We start from the raw sequence: 20,049 nt of genomic DNA, 5'->3' as shown, positions 1-20,049 counted from the left end.
TTCGCAGGCATGAGAATATGCACATGTATGTATGTATGTATGTAATTTGTGTTCAGTTTATATTAATTATTGCTGTTTTGTTGGTTGTAATTGAAAATGCATGTATTTCTCAGGTTACATCATCAATATCTACGTCGAGATTTTCCACAGCGAGAAACAGTTTGACGAACTGGAGATTTTTGATGGTACATGAAGCTCTCCCACTCAATTTCTGCTACACCTGCATGCACAGAGAGCATCTCACACACACACACACACACACACACGAATACACACTCGTGCTCACATGCTGCTTTAATTCTTGTTTGTTTATGAAAAGTAGCACGACAGTTAATAAGATGCACAAGGCTTAATTCTCATTTGTGATGTGGGGAATTTTCCCCCCAGGAGTTCCAAGTAGGTTGCATAACACTAAATTTGAAAATGGTGTGTGTGTGTGTGTGTGTGTGTGTGTGTGTGTGTGTGTGTGTGTGTGTGTGTGTGTGTGTGTGTGTGTGTGTGTGTGTGACAGAGAGAGAGAGATCTGATTTTCTTTGTTCTTTTCTCTACACATTTATTTTGACTGATATTAGGATCAATGATATACTGTATATTTCCAGCAATACAATTAAAAATGTTGCTCTTCTTAAAATCTTCAGCCAGGTTCACAGAGGCTATAGAATATATTATATAAAACAACAAAGAACAAAAACAGAGTCAACATATGGGCTTTTGAAAACAGAGGTTTGTGTTGAAATTCTCCAACAGGGATGGGCATATATCCAACTGCTATGTGTATTTTGATCAGCTCTGTCTGTTTGTGTTCATTGTGCTTGATCCTAAACCGATTCCAACTTCCTTTGATGTCGCTGACAGCATGACATCAGTGGTTGAGTAGGCGACTGTGACTGGAATTGTCTCTGATTCGCTGTAACACTGTTGAAAGGCAAAAAGTTTCAATAGACTTCAACATTACACCTGATTCATTCGATAAATGCTCAAGAAAACTCACCACTGGAGAGATATTAGTAATTTATGAATAACCATTTTGTTTTTCTAATAAATTCATAAAAGCTTGCATGGACTTTTTCTGTCAAAGACTTCAGTGCTGTTGAGGTCTGTGAACTGGAGGTGAAGCTAAACCATTTGTCTCAGCTGGGAATACAATGTACAAGATGTAATGTTCTGGTACTCAGCAGCTTAATGATGCTGTCACTCTCATGTGCTGCATGTCTCACAAACAATGTAACACAGTTTAACTGGAGCATATGTTCATCTCAGTGTCAGGTTAAAATTGGAAAGTGTTAATGGAATTTGTATATTTCCTGACAACAAACAAGAACAAAATGAAACATATGTACATGCATGCAGTGGACTGTGCACACAGCAGCTCCAATGTCTCATTTATTTGTTCCTGCAGGATCCTCAGGACAGAGCCCTTTGCTCGTGGCGCTAAGTGGAAACCACTCATCTCAGCTCAACTTCACATCCAAAACCAACCAGCTGTATCTACGATGGTCCACCGACCACGCAACCAACAAGAAAGGATTCAAGATACGTTACTCAGGTACATCCAGCATGTTTGTGCTATTGTTGAACATTTCCCCATCTGGTGGTTGGTCTAAAATCAACCTTTATTCTTTGAATATTCTGTTTTATAGTTGTGTTTTGTTTGTTTGTTTGTTTTTGATTTTTTTTTTTTTTTTACATGTCGGGATGGCAACCAAGGTAACTTAGGCAAAACCTGCTTTGGAAGATAGTCAATTGATTCCTTTGCTTTAACTTTTCCATACCTTGAGGTAGGATATGTTACGCATATGACTGTGCGTCTGTACTGTGATTTTCAGTTTGTTGTAGTTACCCCTGGGATCCCACCAGGGGTCACTGTCGAGTTTGTCTTTTGCCTTGACGAGCGAAGAATGAAAGACGGCTGATGATCTCCAGACAGCCGGAGTGGGAGAGATTAGTGTGACTCTTGTCAAACCAGAGTTTGCTGCAGGAGAAGCCTGCCAACAGGTTATGGGCACAGGCTACGACGGATAAGAGAGTATGCAAGGAGTGCTTGTGTCATATAAGCAGGAACTGCAGCAGTTACCACAAGGAGCTAAGCTAGCAAGCTAACATCGGTGAGCCGAAGCAACTGCAGGCAACACAGAGCTACTTAGATGGACAACGTAAGGAAGAGCGAATGGTCCACATTCAATGGACGGGCAGATGAAGAATAACAAATACACGTTATTTAAATTATTATTATAAATTATTATCAATGAGTAGATGTATATCAGCGCTTATTTAAATGTCTATGTTGAGGTCAGGGGCGAAGCTACGGGGTGGCCATGGCCACCCCTGGCAGTGCTCTGGCCACCCCTGCAGCTGGGGAAAAATAATAATTATGAATAATTAATAATATTGATATGTTAAAAAGCTGCTCTCGTGCGGAATATTGGTTCCGCCTAACTGCCATTTCCTCACGGACGCGTTTAGCTGTAGGACACAACTCGTGGGAGCAGAGAGCAGGCAGGAGCCCTGCGGGAGAAAAGAGACCGCGGCCGCGGTGGAGATTTCCTGCGCTAGCGGTGGGTAAAATCATCATCATGAAAAAAGTCAACCAGACATTTTAGGTATCCTCTTATTGCCACCCCTATGTGAGTGATGGTCTCACCCTTGCCACCCCGATGAAAAATGACTGGCTCTGCCCCTGCCTTCAGTTGATGGAGTTTCCCTTAATCTTCTATGTTGAAAAATCTCAAAGTAGTCTTGGCTGAATAGATTTATCTTCACCAGCATGGATGGAATCCTCATAAAGACTGAAACAACATTCTTTTCCTCATGAAGATGCATTGATGCATCAAGCATCTGCTCAATGCTCATTTATAAAACACCTCCTAATTGTAAATGTTCTCTTTAATGCATGAAGCTAATTGGGATTGAGAGAAAATGGGTAAGCTCCATTTGTTAATTTAGACGTTTCTTTCTGATTGAATATATTGTCTTTGTAGATTCTTGCCAACATTACGGTGTTATATCCATTAGCTTTGTTAAAATTGGATTGTGAGATTTGCCCTTTACTGCTCTTTAATCACTGGATTTAATTAAAGAAATGGATGAAGAGGACTGTCTTTCTCTGTCAAGAGAAAACATAATCTACAGTGACACTGATGCTTTTTTTGGTCTTGAGAAATCACAAGGTCAGGTCAAGTCAGCTCTTCACACCAAAGAAAAAAGTGTGTGTGATATTTAGATTTCTGGGTTTATCAGCACAATTTTCTGAACAGTATTTTCCCCACATGGTTGTGTTGCTTTATGAACTGCTAGAGGTGGGTTAAAAATGTCTATATACCGATATTTTATCGATATACATTTGTAGGAAAGATTATCGATACATAAATCCCAGTATCGATCTTTTAAAATGCATTCGATTTTACCCGTTTATTTTTTTGTTTGTGTTTGCCCCTTTAGTCTCGCGTGATTTAGTGCGTAGTGCAACGTTATTGCAGTCAGATTATCAGATCTCGCGAGATCCAGGCCATGTGCCTCCGATCAGAGAACAACAAGATGGCGGAAGCGCAACTTTACTCTCCGGCAAATTTAAGAGCCGATGTCTGGCAGCACCTCGGTTTTAAGAAGCAAGAAAACTGCGCCCAACTTGACAAAAATAATGCTGTGTGCAAAATGTGCAAAGTAGAGGTTAAGTACAACGGAAATACAACTAATCTGGAGTAATTTGACTAGGCATCACCAAGAGTCAACAACCAGGAAACTACAAGTCCCTGCAACAACCCTCGCTGGAGAAAGCATTTGGGATGAAGTTTCCGTCCACGCCTCCATGTGCAGAGAACATCACTTTGGCTCTGGCAATTTTTATCTGCAAGGATCTCAGACCATACTGTGTGGTAGAAAATGTAGGCTTCAGACACCTCGTCCAGACACCGGAACCACGCTATGTGCTATTGACACGGAAACAACTGAGTCAAGTCACAATCTCAAAGATGTACAGAGATGTTAAAAACAACGTCGCCACTGCAATGAAATCGGCAGGGAGAGTTGCCATCACTTGCGACAGCTGGACAAGCAGAGCTACGGATTCCTACTTGACCATCGCCTCTCATTACACTGACAGTAACTGGTCCCTCATGTCCCACGTTTTACAAACACGGGCCACACCGCGAGTCATCTTGCTGAGCTGCTGACGGTTTGTGGAAGTCTAAGTTGCCCTTTTGTTTTGAATGACGGTCATATATTTAAATAAAAAGTGCATGATGTTATATAACTATTGTTTAATGGTCAGTTCTCAATGGAAATATTAATATTTAATTATGCACCAGGTTCGAGGGTTACTTTTACAATTGAATTTACAGCATTAGTCCTTGGAGTATCTCTTCCATTACGAAAGCAAAATTGGTATTGTAACAAAAATATTGTATTGTATATTGTATCGAAAGGGCTGCACGGTGGTGCCGTGGTTAGCATAGCACTGTGGCCTCACAGCAAGAAGGTTCCGGGTTCGAGTCCCAGCTTGGGCAAGGGATCTTTCTGTGTGGAGTTTCCATGTTCTCCCTGTGTCTGTGTGGGTTCTCTCTGGTACTCCAGCTTCCTCCCACAGTCCAAAAACATGCAATTGGGGACGAGGCTGATTGATACTCTAAATTGACCGTAGGTATGAATGTGAGTGTGAATGGTTGTCTGTCTCTATGTGTTGGTCCTGTGATGGACTGGCGACCTGTCCAGGGTGAACCCTGCCTCTCGCCCGTTGACGCTGGGATAGGCTCCAGCCCCCCCGCGACCCTTAATGTGTAGGAATAAGCGGAAGATGACGATGGATGGATATTTTAGCGAATCGTATCGGAAATCGTATCAACTTTGGACCTAGTGTATTGAAATCGTATCGTATCGGGAGGTCAGTGGTGATACCCAGCTCTATTAACTGCAGCTACACAGAGAAAAAAAATTGTCTCACATCTGTTGTACATTGATAATGCCATTTGTACTTTATCTTGAAATATAGGATATATAGAGGGAGCACCGTACTGAATTGTCCTTGTGTGCTTGTTGCAGATGATAACATTAATTAGGTTTATTAGATATGACTTTCAGAGTGTTGGATGATAAACTATATATCAGAGAGAAATTAATTTGAGGTTGGAGGCACTGTTCTTCCAAAATGCTCCGGTCAGGTGCGTAGGCTTGCTTTCGCAATGTGGAATCAAATAAACATGAGGATTCTAATCTGAGTTCTCATTCATTATTGTTTGCTAGATTGCTCTTAATGTTTTGTTCATTATGACAAATTGACAAACCCTCTTTTTATGACCTCTGCTTCTATGATAGGACAAAGTTTCCCTTTTGGATGTAACATTGCTTAACTGTCAAACTGTGAGTTTTATCAATCTCAGGGTGCGATCCATTTCTATGCATTTTATATATAGACTGAACTGATTGTTTGAACACACAAACCAATATCAGACAGGCTAACTAGTCATTACCAGTCATTATTCTACAGGAGAAGACACTATTGGATACCAGCTGCAGGCCAGATTTAAGTGCAGTAACAGATGTGCATCAGTTAGTTTGTATTGCTGTGTATAACTTCCTGCAATGGATCCTGTGAGCTCACCAGCTGATAACATCCATCTTCAAAGTCTCATCCCTTGCGCTGTTGTTCTTAGTCCTGCTGATGATGATTTACATAGCTATTATAACATGTGAAGACAACTTGCCTTCATAAACGATGTGCCTTGTGACACAAACACTTGAGATGCATTCAGCTAGAATAGCCAAAGGGCTCGTCAGCAACCTGAGCACAAGCGTCATTGCTAGTTTCAAACTGGTGAATATGAGATTTTTACACCCAAGAGCCCTCGCCCTTCACCTAGCAAATAAACTTGCACTCCACTTGAGCTGGCAGGTGTTTTAAGTTTGCATATGGCTAATGAGGTGCGGTCTTGCACAACCATGGTACATTGCTATTTTGAAACACCAAAATAAAAAAACATTCTCCATGTACAAGAAGAGGCTGGTCTCTGGTCAGTGACTTTATGTGTGAAGTGCAGTTAAGACCATCACTTAGATGAGCAGATGAGTGGCAATGCTATTTTCTATTGATGATTAAAAACATGGAAACATGGAATCATTGGCTACCACCACCTCCCAGGCCTGCCTCACCTCCCATGGCTTGACGGATGCCTGCTGCTCCTGCAAATAAACATAAGACGTGAACTCCCTCACCTGGTGCGCGGGACATCTTCCTCTTCCGATAACAAAACTACAAAAGTAGTGTCAAATACCAATAAACCGATCCCCTCTCTCATATATAATGACACATAAGGATCCATCACATTATTTGAAATTATTATTATCTTACTTTTGAGGGCTCTGAGATGATTCACAAAACATTACACAAAACACACTTGTGGAAAGAGTTAATCTTCCTCTTCATAATCTAGATTATTATTTGAAATTTAATTCTGGTTAAGGAGAACAAAAGACTATGTGCATCTTATTCTGCAGCTTTGTTCTACTGGTGTCTGCATTGTTCTTATAGTTTGAATACCTCATGCTCCCTTTAGCTGAGAGAAGACCCCGGTATCATTGTACTTAATTGTATTACGTGTCTTCATCTACTGACCTTTCTAGAAGCAGCAATAGTCCTGTTCCTTTTATATTATTATGCATTCCTTAGTCCCTGTGTCTCAGTCTCTCAGCACTGAGGATTTGTGCAGATTGTGTGTATGTGAGGATGGATGGTAGTTTGCATAAGATATCACCTCCAATGGCGACAGAATGACTAATATAATATAGCAGGATAGAAAATGCATAGAACAAAAAAAATTTTTTTTTTTTTAAGTTTGTGTAATTAAAGGGCATTTTGTTGAGGCTACAATGAATCCAGTGTGCATGTAATATTTGTTTGTCAGGGCTGTAACAGCTTGCAGGTTTCAATTCTCATTGATAATTTCCACAACCAGCCAAAGCAGTAGTTGTGATCCTTTGTGCTTTAGCAATGGTAAAAATCTCCACACTGGTGGCTTGTCCTTGGCGTTTCCTTTTCATACTGTTTGTCATTATTCTGTACTGTTTTGTTTGTTGTTGGTGGTGGATTTTTTTTTTCCCGGTAGATAATGAATGCTCTTGAAGATGTCCTGTGTAGGAGGGACACAATGCTATTAAGTCTGCATTTAATTCTTTGCCTTAATCTTATCCTGTTTTCACATTCAAAGAGTTGAATTTGAAAAAGCCTTTTAGTGTCAATGTTAAGCACAATCATTATCCTGCAAAGTGAAGCTCAAACATCCAACCAAAGGACCAAGAGCAAAACCATATTTTTGAAACACAACATTTTAGCCTGGCTGCCATTCCAGTGAAAAACAACATATTTAGCCTGCCTGGCATGCCTCCACTTCCACCTCCACCTGGCTGTGTGAGCTGCCTCTATCTTAGCCAGATAATCGCTGAACTGGAGCAGGGAATATCCATCTTTCATCGGATTAAATAAAATGAACACCTCCTCGATCCCCTGGTTAGCATTTGCCCGGTTGATGCTATCAGCTCTTTCCAGGCTAAGACCCCTGGAGCAAACTGGGTGTAAGGCCAAAGTGACTGATTAGCTCTACCCCTTAGGAAATGGAGCCCCACTCTGTGTAGGAATTACAAATGGTTTTATGATTTTAGAGGTGAATATGATTTTTTTCCGTAAAATGCTTGATGTGATGTATGCACAAGGGAACCCTAGTATGTTTGCCTTTAGATATACATATACAGTACATGAAACACTTCAGTTGAGATGACTAAATACTATGAGGAGAAGCAAAATAATGACAAATGAGGAAAAGCAGAAACTGATATAAAGAATGTGGCCAGGGAATGATGCATCTACAGTAAGATTGGTGTGAGAGACTTGATAAACAACTGAGGGGACTGTCACCTGAGAAACTCGCAGTGAATCACAGCAACAATGAGCTTCAGCAGCTTATTCGTCACCTAATAATTGAAGTAACAAATCATGAACCCTAGGATTTATGCAAGTTAAGTTCTGTGGAAACGCTGTTGCTGCTGTGGTAAGTTGAGCAGAGTCTACATCTGAATGGACAGATGTACACAAGGCTACACTCACAGTTTCTCCTGCATCCACACAGGGGACAGAAGATCATGTGACTCACAGAGCAGGGGTTTGTATCGCAAAGAAGGATTAGTGGGTTAGAGAGTTAACTCAAGGTTGGGGATTTTCAGGTGTCACAAAGATGGCTCACTTGTCAGTAATGCACTGTATTCGACTGTGGCAAATTATGCAGGTGACCTGACCCACCCTGGAGCACGTTAAGATCAAGACGGTGATCACGACTTGTAAAAGAGATGAAATGAACCAATCACTTTCTTAGAAAATGAAATCACTATTCCTGGATTAGATGCCCCATATCCCCCTCTTCTCTCCTCCAGTCTTCCTGAACTATGTTTGCTTTTTTCTGTTAGCTAAAATTATTCGTAAACTTATTTCCTTGTCCTATATGCTACTGTTTGACCATGTCTGCCAAATACTGAACTTGGACTGTATTTTCTGTTGTATCACAGAAGAGAATTTCCCTGCGACTATGATACAGTCCATAATACATTTTCCTCCAAAAATAATTGGACATTTTTCTTTATATAGGGATTTCAATATTTACCACATACTGGAGCTGAAATAATACCAACCCCAACAGTTATAATGTAATTACCAGTGAAATATTAGTATTATGAAAAAAGAGATAAAATCTTAACCAGTTGCAGTTCATGTATTTTTATGACTGTTATTAACATTTGGGAGTAAGCGATTGAAGTACTAGACCTTTGTAGCCTAATAATATAGTTAGTCATGTTGGAAGGAGTTCTATATATGGATATAAACTTTGTGGTGCAGAGAGAGCAGATGGGTTTCCAGACATGCAGTCAGCAAGAGAGAGGCTATATGACTCATTTGAGAGGAGTATTTTGGAAAAGATAAGCTTATAGATGAAAGGGGAAATTATAGTGGAACTATGTTATTCTGAGTCAGAAATTCTTCCCACCAATGAGAGGCCAAGAGGAGAAGAGCCAAGACTAGGTGGAGCAATGATTACATCGAACAGGAGAGATGGGGGGGGGGGGGGGGGGGGCGCCAAATGGCCTGTTGTGGTTTGTTTTATCAGATGTTGCTTGAAGCTTTTATTATGTATCTGTCACTGGGAGACAAAAAAAACCTGCAGCACTTACATAGACTTCAGAATCGTTTATTGTGATGTACAAGTCTGTAATTTCTCCACTGGTTTTCTTGTTTATCAATTTAATTTCCTGATGCATGGTATGTACAGCAGCTTTATATCTTCTGCTCGTAATGAGCAATATACCCAAGTGCAATATTTCTGTACATATCACCAGAACGCAAATTTCTGTTATTTTTGTTTTGTATAAAAGTTTTTGTTTTTATTCTATTCATTTATTGTAGAAGTGTTGTTATTCTTGCACTGGAGGGGAGATGCTCTCTCTAATTTTGTTGTATGCTTACAGTAGATGTACATTGACAATAAAGTATATTCTTCTATTCCTTATGCAAAATGACTTTTGCCTGCTGTAGATATAAATAAATAACCAATAATATTTACCAAGTCAATTCATTTCTCTACTTCTCATTTCTCCATGTCTCCTCAGCGGCCTACTGTAGCATCAATGATCCCCCAGCGAATGGGGGGGTGGTCAACCGTACCAAACTCCGCCCAGGAAGTAGACTTCAGTTCTACTGTAACCGTGGCTACCGTCTTGTAGGCTCTAGCAATGCCACCTGCAGGCTCCACCCCAATGGGCTCTTCCAGTGGGATACACCACCACCATTTTGTCAAGGTAGAATTATGAACATGCTTTTCGTGGTAACATTATTAGAATGGAACCTACCTAAATGTGTGTTTTAGTAGTTAAAACTGAAGAAATTGACATCAGAAGTTGTGAGAGAAGCTATCCAAATATTCTTTGTGGTTGGCAGCTATCTCATGTGGAATCCCGCAATCACCAGGAAACGGCAGCTTCCATGCCTACCAGTATACAGTGGGTAGTCAGGTGACCTACCACTGTAACCACGGTTACCACCTTGACCCTGGTCTTCCAATGACAGCTGTATGTTTAGAGGATGGCAGCTGGAGTAATACTGCCTCACCTCCTAGATGTCTTTGTAAGTGTTATTTTGCTATTAAGAAAGGGAAATAAATAGAAAATTGTGATAAATAACTTAATCCAAGGTTCCCTTGAAATTCCCAGTATGTGGAACTTAAATTCTTGATTTTCTTCTTTGTGAGTAACATGAGCTGTACATCAATGTAAAAATGATGATCAACAAACTTAAAAAGATTAAGGTTTAAATGAAACCAGTTTTATTACATTCATTTTGATTACATTTTACTTTCCAGCGATCCATTGCCCCAGCATTGAGGGCTCCTTATCAGATCACATGACCTTTCGCCTGCTCTCTGGAACGCTGGGAGAGTTCGGTTCTATGGTGATGCTGGAATGCTCAACAGGGTACTCTTTGGGGGTGGGACAACGGACTCTTCGATGCCTAGCCAATGGGACTTGGGAGGGGTCGGACGACCAAGCTACATGCAAGAGTAAGTATTGATAGACTTGGATGCACCCCAGTACAAAATGTTAATTCTAGAATACCAGCATACTGGGTATGATGCTTTTTTGTTTTTTTTTACTTCATTGGGCTGTCAAAGTGATATAAATGTAAGTTTACAAATCAATACCAACATCCTCATCCTCCACATGCCCACAATTTCAGTTTAAGTATACAGTATTTATTGTAAACTGCCAAGCTTGATTTTTATTCCATTCTATGCACATAGGAATAGTCCTCTAGGAGCTACATATGATGCACAGGACTTTTTTGAGGTATAACATTTTTATAACATTATTTATTGTTTTGTTTTGGCTCCGCCCTCAAAGAGCGGTCACAGTTTGCATAAGAGAGCAAAGCTATTCTGGTCAATGCCGACTGTCACACTGAGGCCGACAAGTGGTTAATAGACCTCAGATCAAATCTTCAAAGCGAAGGTTCAAAACTGCATCATAGTTAAAAACCTGAGAGTCAGAAAAAAAGTGCTCAGTAAAGACACATCCTCCCACACATATCCTTGATGCTGGGTAAGAAAGCAAGGAACAGTGATAGCACACCGAACAATCACCTGTATGCTCAATAAACCATGAAGATAGGATTAAGGGTGGCCTTTTGGGGCCTGACTCACGCATCATGTCATTTACCACACATAAAACTGTATGAGTCAGTGAGGATTCAAACACAGATGGAAATGCATGACATGGCCTGGGCGAAGCCCAAGACATCACTGTGCTGATGCCTGTCACTGCTATCCTTCAGAGAAGTGTCATGGATGAAGACAACACTCACGCTGACCTCAAATACCCTTGGGGCTCCATTCATACTGCAGTGAAGCATGTATGATGGCATGATGATGGATGTAGAAGTTGACCTATATTTTCAATACATAAAATGGCAAATACTGCACAGCATGAAGGCATGTATGAAGAAATCATGACACAGGCGATGTTTTGATACCACATCCTGTGACAGCCCTCAGCAATGCACAAATGGATGATGTGACATATCCTCTGGAGGATGAAAGCTCTGAAATGAAGGGAGTTGTTAAAACTTAAGGTGAAAATGACGGATGATGGAAACATAGCACACTGGTTGGGAGCAGTCAGTATAACTGGTGTACCATAGAAATGAGTGTGTATTGCATCTGCTAGAAAACAAGATGGAGATTTGGCTCTGCTCCAAAGGAGGGCAACCATTATTCCATCATTACTATCTCAAAAGCTCTGTCCCTGAAAACCGCCTCCATACAGGAATGAAGCTCCATGAACATTAGCAGAGGGTCTCCGCTGAGACTTTGAGCAGGGGCTGGTTAAACTACGGCCATTACGGTACAGCCTTACTGTATGAAAGTGCCCAGTAAAGCTCCCAGCGGCAGGTATTTGGCTGGAAGAATGATGTGGAGGAGAAGCAGTGTCTGTGGAGCTCCTGACTGCAGCTTGGATAGAGAAAACAGACAATACAGGACTCTAAATTTCCCACCATTAACTTCTTGTCGCCCACCGGGGAGGCAATAGACACTAAAACAGAGGGAAATGTGTCATTGGACCCAAGCCCACCATCAAGAATCTCGACCAGAATTTCCAAAGTGGGTATGATAAAACTCTCCTGTGAGGTGTGGTGGCAGGAGAGTACCCAGTGGCCTGGTGGAGCTAATCCAGCAGCCAGAACACGGATGGACACTGCTAGTACTTTTCATCTTTAATTCACGTACATACTGTATACTGAAGAAGAAATGAGAGCAGCACTCGGGTCACACAGGTGTTGACCTGACAGTAGTCTGTGCAAGGGAAGGTGCAAGGGGATAAACCAAGGATAGATGCACAGTAAAAAAAAACCCAAAAAACTATCAAATGAATGATAATGCTTTAGGGTTGGTTAGACAACCTGTCATGAATAAATGATCTGTTATCGGCACAGCGAAACAGCTGGAAAGTCAAAAAGTTGTATTTCTAATAGAGTTATCCAAGTTGTCTTGTGCTTTTTAATCTGTCTTGAGTAGACACGTGGCCATGTAATACTACCTACTGCAGGTAGGATTGGAGTAAAGGGGGACACATTGAGAGGGATACAACTTTTGTGAGTGTGTTTATCCTGTCTTCTTAGTGCTCAGAATAAGCATGTGTTTCCAAATGCCTCAGGATCTTATCCTTTACACACTGTCTTGGAACCGTGGTAAGTATTTTAAACAGAAGGCAGTCTGTGCTTCTGAATACACGCTGCAATGTTCCTTTTCTGCTTATATCATAAAGGGAACTTCTAACACAACTTTGTGACTTTGAAAACTTTCCAGCAGGCTACAGAATTTCTCATTCCATAATATATAACATAGGTTTAAAAAATGAAATCAGGCTCATATTAGATCATTAGATTCCAGGCTTTATTTTGAAATGTTTAATAAAATATAAATATGATTTATTTTTTCATGATTTAGAGTTTCAATTGACCTACCTAACACTGCAGCGTCTCCTGGGGATTTGGCAACAACAGAAGTGTCTGCAGACAAAAGTGTCTATTCTTCAAGCTTTCCAGTATTTTGAAAACCATCTCGCTAGGGACATTGAGAAAAGAAAAATCATTTCAGGCAGTTTTTGTCCTGGCAAACTAGATCTATGGTGTTCCAATTCAGAATGAAAGTCTTGTTTATTCATCTTACCTTTCATTTTGGTAGCCTGGGTGCATAATAAAGTCATCTACATTTCAAAAAATGACCACCTATGAGGCCATGGCCTGATTTTAAGGGTGTAATAATTTGAATTTGCCCATAATGCTACATGTACCATCCATTCTTCTTCTGTATTGATATGATATTTATTGATTTTACTTTTTAGTCTTGTCCTGTGGTGATCTTCCCTCTCCACCCTTTGGCACCAAAATGGGGACGTTGACCACATTTGGAGCAACTGCAATCTTTATGTGTAACCATGGTTACACACTGGTGGGGTCGCATGTCAGAGAGTGTGGCGCTAATGGGCTGTGGAGTGGTGCAGAGACCAGGTGCCTCGGTAAGGCTGATCAAATAAATATACAATATGCACATGGTGAGTTCAAGATAATTCAACAGGTATAAATTTAATGTACACAGGAAGCAGTGTGATTGATGGCATGAACCAAGATGAAATAGAAATCAGTCATTTTTGTCTGTCTTTTCAATCCTGTGGTCACACTCTTCACATTAAACATGAAACAGTGAGTAGGCTAATAAAGAAACACTATGAATGTAAAATGGTAACAAAGTGTGATGGGAAATGTGTCTGATGTAAGCACAAAATAATGATTTAGAGTTAATGGTGTTTAGAAAATGAGTAGAAATATCTGCATTGCATCAACAAAAACCTCCAATGAGCTCTGTAAACTAAAATGTTCTGGATGCCTGATTTTAAAGTTGTAATCTTTTTTTTTTTTTCAGCATATCAAATTATTCAAGTGAAAAAAACGTAATGAATGTTAAACACATGAACAAGTTTCGGGCTTTCGGTCATTAACTTAATGAGGGACAGAAACATGAAGGGAGGGATTGACGGAAACACAGGAGATTGGTCACAGCTATTCAATTATAAGCTATGATGTGTCCTGCAGCTCAAATTTAGGAAATCATGACATGGTTAAATACACTGAAGCCACTTAGAAAATGCAGGAAATGTCTTTAATATGTGCTGATTTTACGCAGACCTTTGGCTGACATCAATCCTAAAATATTAGAGGTTTTAGTACATTGTAGTAGCAGTAACAGCTGTGATTTTTGGATTTTGGGGTTTTTTTTTTTTTTTTTCTTATGATACATTTTCTCCCTTTTAGCTGGTCACTGTGACTCTCCGGACCCTATAGTCAATGGCCACATTAGTGGGGATGGCTCTAGTTACCGTGACACAGTGGTGTACCAATGTATGTTGGGATTTCGTCTCATCGGTACTTCAGTCAGAATCTGCCAGCAAGACCATCGGTGGTCTGGAACAACACCCGTTTGTGTCCGTGAGTACATGATCATACCATTTCTAATGGTTTCCAGACAGAAATCATTCTTTTTGTTGAGGGTTAGAATTGTTAGTTCAGTGATTATCTACAAATATACAGTATGCTTCAGCAAAAACCTGAAAAATTAGAAAAAAAACGAAACTACACTTCTAATATAATGATACTTCCAATTTCTCATAATACTTCTCTCTACTTTATTCTCTCAGCTATCACCTGTGGTCACCCCGGCAACCCTGCCAATGGCCATACAAATGGCAGCGAGTTCAACCTCAATGATGTTGTCAACTTCACCTGTAACAGGGGTTACATCCTCAGTGGAAATGCACGTGCTCAGTGTCGGCTCAATGGACAGTGGAGCAGCCCCCTACCTGTCTGCAAAGGTCACTTACTTACATCATAACACAAAGTTACAGACTTACTTTATATATCCTCAATGCTCAGCTTCATCAGTGCATCAGATTAAAGCCTGTTAAAGTGGGATGGTGCCTTTACTTTTGTTTCATTTCCACTGAATTTGATTAGGCCTACATGAATAGTTTGACTCATGTTGCTACGTCTTCACATGTTAGCTAAAATATTACCAGACGGCTAAATTTGAGAATTTACACCCGTATTTGGTAAAAATCACGTTTATGTCAATGGGAATATTTTAGTTTGAATCTGCATCCATTAGACTGCAAAACAGAGAACTGAGTAATTGCAGCTTGACACACTTACCATGGAACTGTGTTTCATCACACTCCTTTGTGTGTGGGTGTGCCTTGACATAGCCTAACAAATTCATATGTGCACTCACAGGGCCATCCAGAGACATTCTTCTCCTCTGCTAACCATGCGTGGTTTTTAGACCTCCAATCTCTCCAGACCTGCAGTAGCAGTTATTATATACTAAAACACACACATTCCTGCATACTGTGCAGTCACAAGAACAGATCGATACCACGTAGTTGCTCACATGGGGTTCCATTGAAGGAATTTTTCCTTGCTTGCTTGCTCTCCCACCTTCCTCCCTTTTGGTGTCTTCTATACCTCCATGTTTTCACTCTTTCTCTCTGCAGCAGCTGTCAATTATGAGACTAAAACTTTGTTCAGTCCCATAGGGTGTCAGACACACACACACACACGTTCATGTCCCCCATGGACTTGAATCAGTGTGAATGTCAGTCTCCTCTGTGACATGCACAAGATAAAACTATACTCTTGTTGGACTGGCATCCATCCATAGACTGTATAAAAGAACGGTTGTAGCTTCTAGAGGTGTTTTCGACCCCCATTCACTCTACTGGTCAACAGGGGGCGACTCCGCTGGATGCAAAATCAACTTGGATTGTACAGACAAATGTTTAGTGCTGATTTCATCAAACATTCCTGATCATGCACATCACATCATCAGGAATATAGATGTGACATTCACAAATGAGTAAGGTAACATGATATAATGCAGTATTAATCTACACAGCAGCTGTTCGTAGGAGCTCTAATTCAGTATCCATGTCCATGAGTTAACCACTGATAGTTAAGGCACTCATGTACAGTGTATTTCCTGGCAGATGGTGGTTGTTTCCCGATGGAAAGTATCAGATATGGGCATGATGAATCAAGGAAGAACACATGATGACTGATCAGGAAGTTAATATAGAGTCTATACACTCTAAAGTAGAGGTACGAGTTTGTACCTGAAAGAGCAAAAATGTTATGTTCGTCTAAAATACACAGCTAAAGTACAGCTCTGTTCCTGTCTTGTAGCTCTAACCCTTTTGCCAAGATTTTAGTATTGAAAAGTTAGTTTCTGAACATTTTCACATTAAAAAAAAATTATCATTCAAAATTTCAATTTTCAGTGACTGAAAACACAGTGTGTGTATGAAATTCAAAAATGCATAAAGACCGTAGTGGAGACAAGTACATATTTGGATGGTTTTCTGTCTAACATTGTTGAGTAATGTCAGACCAATGTTGGATGCACAATTCAACCAGATTTTCGTTCTCAACTGAAACTGAACGTTTGTTCCACATCGATAGCATCACCATTCGAACCTATCAACTCCTCGGGCCAGTTGGGAATCTTCCTGTGTGATGTTACTGTGACTTGGTCCACTCTTTTATACAGTCTTAATATCCACCAGGAGAGCAGAGCAGCAAAGAACAGAGGAGAGTTACAAATAAAGAACTGCAAAAAAGAGCAGGATAAGACAGTGGAGGAGAATGTCAGTGGAGTCTATATTTGTAGCACCATGAGTCAGGTTGAAGTAATATAAAAGTGCCCAACTAATGCTTTGCAGTCAGTTTTCTTGTCTGAATCTGCCCTTTACTCATTTAAGATTTATTTAGTAGTGACAGTGTTATATGATCGGTTTTGGTCTTCCAAAAAATGTAGGTTTTCCAAAGTATGGAATATTTTTCCTCTCCTCTCTATTCAGGGAATACTAGATGAAAAACATGAATAAAACAATACTGCTTTCCAACCTAGAATAGCCTTGACATGCTGTGTGATTTAGTAACATGTAAACAAATTTTGCATCATTTGCATTTGTTTCTTGCATTTTTTACAACTCCCCAGGAGCTCCTTTGAATGTTTTCTCTGTCTTTTTTCAGCCTAATAAAATGTGTAATAAGCTTTCTGTTAATGATTTAAACAATCCAAAAAAATTCATCTTCACAATTTTTCAGTGGTGAACTGTTCAGACCCTGGGCATGTGGAGAATGGTGTGCGTCAGTCCGGCCTGCGTTACCCAGAAGTCTTCAGTTATGGAGTAACTGTGGCTGTCCACTGTAAACGTGGTTTCTACCTGCTGGGCTCTGCGCTCCTCACATGCCAGCATGACGGACGGTGGGACAGACCAATCCCACGCTGTCTGGGTAAGGATGGAGAGTCAGGAGATACGAGCTATTCATGGCCAGAGGCAGTGGAGAGAGTGACACAAATGTTTTCTTATTAGACTTAAATAAACCTGAATGTGTGTTTGTGTGTATATGAGGATGAACAAAAGGTGAGCATTTTTCTCTTTTGACGAGAGCTACCACGGCTGGTAAAAACTGAGATAAAACTAGAAGCGACAGAGAGGAGACGGTCATTTACAGACGAAGACAAACATAGAGGAAAACAGGATGGCAGGCGTGAGGACACAGTAACAGCAGGAGAAGTGAGGAATCAGACACTGGTGAGACGGGACGTTTTATTATGCAGCATTACATTTGAGGTCATATTGGAACATTAGGGGGGAGAGGTGGTGAATGAGCGGAAAGGGGATGGAGCTATACAATTTTCGGCTAAGGCTGGAAATCGTAGCATCAGCCATTTGACAGAAATAGAAAATCAAGAACAGTTGCATATCTTTAGTCATCCATATTTTTCCAAAATTGGAGAAGTAAATATAATTTTTTTTTTTTCATTTGAAAATGTGGAATGAATCTAAATAGTTTTCCTCACAGGAAAAGTGGTAGCAGACAGTTCGTTTGAGTTGAAGAGTTGAAGTTAATTTAAGTTCAGACTTGTAACTGGCTGGCTGTATGGATTATGATGTACAATATGTAGATTGCAAAAGTCAGAAAAAATGTGACTGAAGCCAACTTTTTAATATTTTCAGTATCGTACCTGATAAGCAATGTATGATTTAATATCTCATACATTGGAGGTACCGCGGTATCTTGAGTGATGAATTGTAAGGATGTTCAAATATATATTGTGACATATTTTGTTAGTATCACAGCAAGTTTACCAGAAACTTGATGCTTTTCCATATTTATGTTCTGTGTCTCCTTTGGAAAGGAGTAGCGAACGTCATGTCATTTTTTAGAACTATCTCATTTATTCTGTTTCTCATGTGTGCGTTGACACAACACAAACAAAAAAAAACAACAACAAACACTTCTGTGAATCTCTCTGCACCCCCCCCGTCATCCTCTCCCTCTTGTCTCCCACTTCCTGCAGACATATAGGATCCATAGTTACTCCAAAAAATTGAAAGCCCTCCTTTTAATCTCTTTCATTCTTTCATGTCTTTTTTAGCCATTTCCTGTGGGGATCCGGGGGTTCCCCCTAATGTTGTAGTGTCTGGGACCCACAGTTGGACATATGGTTCAGTACTGCAGTATTCCTGTCTGCCTGGAGGGGTGCTGGTGGGCAATGCTACTCGGCACTGTCAGGAGGATGGAACTTGGAGCGGGGCACCACCCTACTGCACCGGTAAAGTCACTTTGGTCTTTAAATCTGTTTTCAAACAGCCATCAGTAGAGTAGCAGTGTTTAGTCAGCCACTGGATATTGTTATTTCCATATTACTGTCATAAAGATTAAATGTGCTTATGCAGCTGTCTGCTTAACAACTGTAATGGATCACATGACCCCCTTTCCCAACCCATCCATCCAATCACAGCCATTTTAATCAACACCAAGAGTGATAGATGGCGAATGTCAATCTTAGGTTATGATCAAAGCTTTTTATCTCAACATTCAGACACACAACCATAACAGAGATGTCAGTGAGTTTATTACAGTTGCACAGTGTACACACTAAGCTACATGAATAAAACCTGCAATAATAATGAAAAATACAGCTAAAAATAAAAACCCAGCGAAATCCTAAGAAAGAAAAGGGAATAAAGTTGTGTCAGCTGTCAGAAAATAGCGTTTGTTTTTTCGCTTTCATTTAAGTGAGCTGTACTGCTCAGGAACATGCTCCAAAATACGTCCTCATTGGTTGTTTTTTTGTATCTGGCATATCATACTGTATACTGTCAAAGGGTGGCACAATTCTCCGTCTTGAATTTGTTAACAATTTTTTAATTAGACATTTCTTTTCAACACTAGCAGCCATGACACTATTGTACTGACAACTTGGTGCCGTACTAATGTATCATGGTGCGTCCTTGGAGCTGGTACATGTTGCTGCCCCTCACCCCTCAGCTGGCTTCACCAAACTGTTCAAATATCTACTCAAAACACATCTGCTTTAAACAACATAATCTCACTGTAGCAGGGGCGGCTTGGCTCAGAGGTAGAGTGGCAGTCTAGCGACAGAAGGGTCGCTGGTTTGATCCTCACTTCCTCCAGTGGCCATGTTGAAGTGTTCTTGAGCAAGATACTGAACCTCTAATTGCTCCTGATGGCCCTGTCACAGACTGGCAACCTGTCCAGGGTGAACCCTGCCTCTCGCCCAAATGTCAGGTGGGATAGGCTCCAGCACCCCTGCGACTCTTCACGGATAAGTGGTATAGAAAATAGATGGATGAGTGGATAATCTCACCATAATCTGCCGTCTCATTTCCTTGATTTTCACTCTTCATTCATTTGTCTCAAACCTTTTTGTGATGCGTTGTAAGGGCTCCTTGGTATGACATCACATTAGCAAGCTTGTAGCACAGCAACCAACAGTGAGTGGGCGTGTGTGGTCTTATTCACGTTGACGCATTCAACAGTCTGACCTGCTACTTATCCATTACTAGAAATGAATTCTTTTGTTCATTCGCCCAAAATTACAT

At 40.5% G+C, this 20,049-nt stretch overlaps 1 protein-coding gene across 2 annotated transcripts in view; it reads left to right on the top strand.

Annotated features, from left to right (window-relative positions):
- Positions 1 to 20,049, top strand: part of LOC147269485 (CUB and sushi domain-containing protein 1-like) — a 406,566-nt gene that overhangs the window by 343,325 nt on the left and 43,192 nt on the right. For both annotated transcript variants that reach the window (XM_086185701.1, XM_086185692.1), the window contains exons 50-59: positions 114 to 185; positions 1,400 to 1,546; positions 9,640 to 9,828; positions 9,968 to 10,153; positions 10,389 to 10,586; positions 13,426 to 13,599; positions 14,393 to 14,566; positions 14,776 to 14,949; positions 17,240 to 17,428; positions 18,579 to 18,755. In XM_086185701.1, the coding sequence (XP_086041827.1) occupies positions 114 to 185; positions 1,400 to 1,546; positions 9,640 to 9,828; positions 9,968 to 10,153; positions 10,389 to 10,586; positions 13,426 to 13,599; positions 14,393 to 14,566; positions 14,776 to 14,949; positions 17,240 to 17,428; positions 18,579 to 18,755 (1,680 nt within the window). The remainder of the gene's footprint in view (positions 1 to 113; positions 186 to 1,399; positions 1,547 to 9,639; positions 9,829 to 9,967; positions 10,154 to 10,388; positions 10,587 to 13,425; positions 13,600 to 14,392; positions 14,567 to 14,775; positions 14,950 to 17,239; positions 17,429 to 18,578; positions 18,756 to 20,049) is intronic.

The sequence above is a fragment of the Aulostomus chinensis genome, chromosome 2 (assembly GCF_037954235.1).
Source record: "Aulostomus chinensis isolate RoL2024-O1b breed Wild chromosome 2, RoL_Achi_v1.0, whole genome shotgun sequence".
Lineage (NCBI taxonomy): Eukaryota > Metazoa > Chordata > Actinopteri > Syngnathiformes > Aulostomidae > Aulostomus > Aulostomus chinensis.
This window is presented reverse-complemented; position numbering and strand designations above follow the sequence as displayed.